The sequence below is a fragment of the Nanorana parkeri genome, unplaced genomic scaffold (genome assembly GCF_000935625.1).
Source record: "Nanorana parkeri isolate BGI_ZX_2015 unplaced genomic scaffold, ASM93562v1 scaffold3602, whole genome shotgun sequence".
In the NCBI taxonomy this organism is placed as follows: Eukaryota; Metazoa; Chordata; class Amphibia; order Anura; family Dicroglossidae; genus Nanorana; species Nanorana parkeri.
In genome coordinates, this window is record NW_017309870.1 from 9,192 (window position 1) to 14,654 (window position 5,463).

The 5,463-nt window shown below is 53.0% G+C and overlaps 1 protein-coding gene across 1 annotated transcript in view; it reads left to right on the forward strand.

Moving 5' to 3' along the window:
- The first annotated feature begins 1,112 nt into the window (after positions 1 to 1,112).
- The window catches only part of ZNF148 (zinc finger protein 148), a 14,798-nt gene continuing 10,447 nt past the window's right edge, over positions 1,113 to 5,463 (forward strand). Inside the window, exons 1-3 of the mRNA XM_018575170.1 lie at positions 1,113 to 1,279; positions 1,383 to 1,637; positions 5,111 to 5,236. Coding sequence (XP_018430672.1) covers positions 1,398 to 1,637; positions 5,111 to 5,236 — 366 coding nt within the window. The 5' untranslated portion in view covers positions 1,113 to 1,279; positions 1,383 to 1,397. The remainder of the gene's footprint in view (positions 1,280 to 1,382; positions 1,638 to 5,110; positions 5,237 to 5,463) is intronic.

The following is a 5,463-nucleotide window of genomic DNA, read 5'->3' on the forward strand; positions in this document are numbered from 1 at the left end:
AAGGACCGTTGTCTCCCGGAGGCCCTTCAAGGGGGGGGGGGGGTAATTTAAAGCTGTAGAAGTTGCACATAGTAACCAGATTTTGTCTTCAATTTTGTTCAGTTAAGCTTTGAAAATAAAAGACAGAAGCTGATTGGTTGCTACAGGCAACTTCTCCAGTGTTGATAACCCCCCCAATGTCTCCTTGTATGTACTCTGCACAACATCATCAGAGATACTAAAGGTGGCAGAAGCACCCCCCTTCTCCCCCAAATAAATCCAAGGCTCAGGCTGGAGAGGGGCTCATTGGGAGTTCCACGAAATCCATTTCAACTCCAAGGTGACACCCAAACCAAGCGCCCCGGCCTCCTGCAACTCCGGAACTTCCAAGTCTGCTGACCCCTCGGACAAATCCTCTTCAGCAGGAAGCGGGGTCCCCATGTTCCAAGGAGAGGGGTGTTTGTTGGCCCCTGTAGAGCCCCTCATAATGGGCACAGCGGGTGTACAGACCCGGGAACTCAGCACAGGGATGGGGGGAGCTCCTCATAATGGGCACAGCGGGTGTACAGACCCGGAACTCAGCACAGGGATGGGGGGAGCTCCTCATAATGGGCACAGCGGGTGTACAGACCCGGGAACTCAGCACAGGGATGGTGGGAGCTCCTCATAATGGGCACAGCGGGGTACAGACCCGGGAACTCAGCACAGGGATGGTGGGGGCCCCTCATAATGGGCACAGCGGGTGTACAGACCCGGGAACTCAGCACAGGGATGGGGGGAGCCCCTCATAATGGGCACAGCGGGTGCCATCACCCGCTGAAGGTGGGTGATACTAAGCTAGGTCAATATGTTCGGGGGTCCTCATGATAGGCGAGGGGGATGGTAATTGCCCACTATGGAGGTTTGTAAAACAGAACTCTGGTGGTCTATGGTGGGTGGAAGTTAGGAGGCTCAGGTGCCCCCTATAGACGATTCCTCCCCCGCCACTTCCTGTGCCGGGGACACGCTGTGTGGTGTGACAGGAAGTGGGCGGAGGTTCCACACGTCGTTATTCCGTTCTCTCCTCTCCGGTTTGGCGGAGTTCAGCATCAGCAGCTGTCACAGCGGATGACGTCACCGTCCGGCTCCTCCCCTTCCAGCCCCGCCCCTCCTCCCGGCATTCCCCGCGCCCGGCCGCTCTGTCTCCGGTTCCGGTGGGGGAGGAAGAAGCGGCTGATCCCGGGAGAGGGGGGAGGAGGGTGAGAAACCCCCCGAGGGGGACTTTTTCTGCTCCCCCGAACCCGATAATACCCCTACCAGGGTATTTACCTCCTACACCGCCCCACATACACCACACAGCACCCTCACATACACAATAGCCCCAAAACTAGGATATACCCCCATAGTGCTCCAACACGAAGCAGGTCTCCACATGAATTATGAACATTGACAGCACCCTGGAAGGGTTCCTTAAATGTGGGCACGCCGCCATCCTGCATCCTTCCAGGCCGGGGGAAGCTGAGCGGTCCTGCACCCCGCTGTCACAGACGAGCTCCACCCTCGGCGTGGCCCAGGGACGCGGGGATATGATGTCACAGGACGAGCTGATGGTGCAGGAGGAGACGGTGAAGAATGACGAGGAGGAGGAGAGGCTGCTGCCCCCCGCCTTCCAGTACACGGTCAGCCGCCGCTCGGAATTGCTCCATAGTTATCAATTAGTAAGCTTCATAAATGTACTGTTTCTTTAAGGGATAACTCCGCCCAGTGCTAACAATTAACCCATGGGCGGGGCTTCTGCCGCATAGTCTTCTCTGCCATTGGACCTTGTATCTGCACTGCCGGGTATTCAAATATGAAGGGAAACATGACTCCGCCCCCTAACTACAACTCTGCCCCCCCTAACTACAACTCTGCCCCCTAATTACAACTCCACCCCCTAACTACAGCTCTGCCCCCTAACTACAGCTCTACCCCCTAACCACAACTCCGCCCCCTAATCTCATAGCTGGGAGTGGGCGGAGTTATTCTTTAGAAGGAATGTCTCTGTGTCGTGTTTCTTAAATTATTTATTTGTATGTCTTTTTGTTATAATTTGGCTGAATATTCGTATTTTGCGTTTCCCATTTGCGGCCAGCAGATGGCGACCTTCGAGCTGCAGCTTTCCCGACTCATTCCGCAGATGTGGTGATGAGGTTTGAGTAGCAGGAGAGATCAGATTACGCAGACTGCCTGATTCAGGGGAGGGAACCCTCCCCCAGGACATTCAGGAGTGCCTGGCTAAGTCAGTCACACACAGGCTGCTCACAGGCATGCAGATTGTGGGGGTCTGTGTTCTGTGAGTAGAGAACGTCCTCCAGGTGCCCGGTGCTCACTGGGAAATGAAGATGTAATGGGTGAGTGTTCCTCCAGAGAATATAGTCATGCTATATTCGACATTCTAGATGGCCTGTGTCCCCAGAACCCATCACCATAGCCTTCTATAGGTCCATCAACCAAAAACCGTTCTACATAGACAGCCCGTGTCTCAATAAAAGCCCATCACCATAGCCTTCTAAGGCTCTGCCATCCAGAAACCATTCTACATAGATCACTTGTGTCTGAAGAGTCCATCACCGTGAACGTCTAACGGTCTGTCAACTAAAAAACATTCCACATACACGGTCTATGTCCCTAAAGACCATTACCATGGACATCTAAGGGTCTGTCAGGCCAAAACCATTCTACATAGACATCTCCATCCCAAAAGTCCATCACCACGGGCTTCTAAGGCTCAATCATCTGGAAATCATTCTATATAGACTGCTTTTGTCCCAAGAGTCCACAACCATGAACTTCTAAGGGTCCTTCAAGCAAAAAACATTATTTATAAGCCGCCTATGTCCCCAAAACCAATCACCGTTGCCTTCTAAGGGTCCATCAAACAAACAATTTTACATAGACTGCCTGTGTCTGAAGATCCCATCACCATGGGCTACTTAGTCCATCAATCGAAAACCATTCTACCAGGTCATTCTACATTCTAGATGGTCTGTGTGCCCAGAGCCCATCACCATAGGCTTCTAAGGCTCCGTCAACCAAAACCCATTCTACATAGCCAGCCTATGTGCCCAGAGCCCATCACCATAGCCTTCTAAGGGTCCGTCAGCCAAAACCCATTCTATATAGCCAGCCTGTGTGCCCAGAGCCCATCACCATATCCTTCTAAGGCTCCGTCAGCCAAAACCCATTCTACATAGCCCGTCTGTATCCCAAGTGCCCCCCACCATGGTCATCTAAGGGCCAGTCTACCACCAACCATTCTACATAGACCGTCTGTATCCCAAGTGCCCTCCACCATGGACAACTAAGGGCCAGTCTACCACCAACCATTCTACATAGACCATCTGTATCCCAAGTGCCCCCCACCATGGTCATCGAAGGGCCAGTCTACCACCAACCATTCTACATAGACCATCTGTATCCCAAGTGCCCCCCACCATGGTCATCTAAGGGCCAGTCTACCACCAACCATTGTACATAGACCGCCTATATCCCAAGTGCCCCCCCACCACGGTCATCTAAGGGCCAGTCTACCACCAACCATTGTACATAGACCGCCTATATCCCAAGTGCCCTCCACCATGGACAACTAAGGGCCAGTCTACCACCAACCATTGTGCATAGACCGTCTATATCCCAAGTGCCCCCCACCATGGTCATCTAAGGGCCAGTCTACCACCAACCATTCTACATAGACCGTCTATATCCCAAGTGCCCCCCCACCAAGGTCATCTAAGGGCCAGTCTACCACCAACCATTGTACATAGACCGCCTATATCCCAAGTGCCCCCCACCATGGTCATCTAAGGGCCAGTCTACTATGGGCTCTGGGGACAGCCTATGTCCCCAGAGCCCATCACCATAGCCTTCTAAGGGTCCGTCAGCCAAAACCCATTCTACATAGCCAACTTGTGTGCCCAGAGCCCATCACCATAGCCTTCTAAGGCTCCGTCAGCCAAAACCCATTCTACATAGACAGCCTGTGTCCCCAGAGCCCATCACCATAGCCTTCTAAGGGTCCGTCAGCCAAAACCCATTCTACATAGCCTTCTAAGGGTCCATCAGCCAAAACCCATTCTACATAGCCTTCTAAGGGTCCGTCAGCCAAAACTCATTCTACATAGACCGCCTATATCCCAAGTGCCCTCCACCATGGACAACGAAGGGCCAGTCTACCACCAACCATTCTACATAGACCGTCTGTATCCCAAGTGCCCCCCACCATGGTCATCTAAGGGCCAGTCTACCACCAACCATTGTACATAGACCGCCTATATCCCAAGTGCCCCCCACCATGGTCATCTAAGGGCCAGTCTACTATGGGCTCTGGGGACAGCCTATGTCCCCTTGGCGTGGGACATCTTGTGGTTTTCATTGTTGCTCTTTAGCCTAAATTTTAATCTGCTTATATTTTGCTTTCCCTGGTTCCCCTCCCCCTCCCCTCATTAACATAATACAGAATAAAACCTTTGCATTACAGACCCCTATTGTGTACCCAGTGATGTCATCTGGGTGTCTGCGCTTCTCTATGCACTGCAAGCAGATCATTGATGGCGGGAGAGGTACTCCTCTCAAGAGCCCTCAGTCCTGACGCAGGCAGTGGGCGGGCTCTTGGGAGGAGTTATGCAAATATTGAAATACCTTGACGGGTGGGTGTGGCTGGAGAAGTAGGTGTTCCTAGCCAAGCTTTTGCATGCATATCATCGTAGGTAACGCCCACATGTGACGCTGAGACTTCATGATTGACAGAACTGAAATCCAATGAATGAAAGGGGGCGGGGCCAGGGACGGTCAGGCTGGGGAGGAAAGTAATAGATGATGCTGGACGTCCTCCTTCCAGGACATGAGGCGGAGCCTTATCTGACTTGCTGCAGCTCCTAATGCACATTGTGAGGAGCTCCCAGTGTGCAGTGACATCAGAGGAAGAGGGGAGGAGCCGGTACAACTGTGCAAGACTGAATGGAAACGTCACAGCCTAGGGGGGCGACATGTCACCATTCACATATGCTGCTTCTGTCAGTTTTGGATTGTGCGTAGCTGTGGTTGTGCTGAGCTGACCTTTTAATGGGCCCCCTATAATATGACTCTGTACCTCCCCCCCTCCCCCACACAGGTTCACGTGAAGCAAGAGATCAAGTTCACGGAAGACGTGGATTCCCGCCTGACGGGCGGCATGCAGCTTCCGGAGCCGGTGGATCTTCAGAAAAAGAAGAAGCGAAAACAGCGTTCTCCGGCCAAGGTGAGCCGCCCGTGACCTCCCTCCCCCCGGGGGCCCGGTGTCATCACCCATAGCAACCAGCTGACGCCTGTCATTGGATCCCGCACTCCAGAAAGATGACAGCCGCACTCTGATTATAAAGAACGCCGATTGTCCGCCGCAGTGCGAACGTACAGAGAATATCTAAGGCTGATATCACACGTCTGCAGTAGAATTTAAATATTTGTATATGGCTCCCCGCCCCCCCC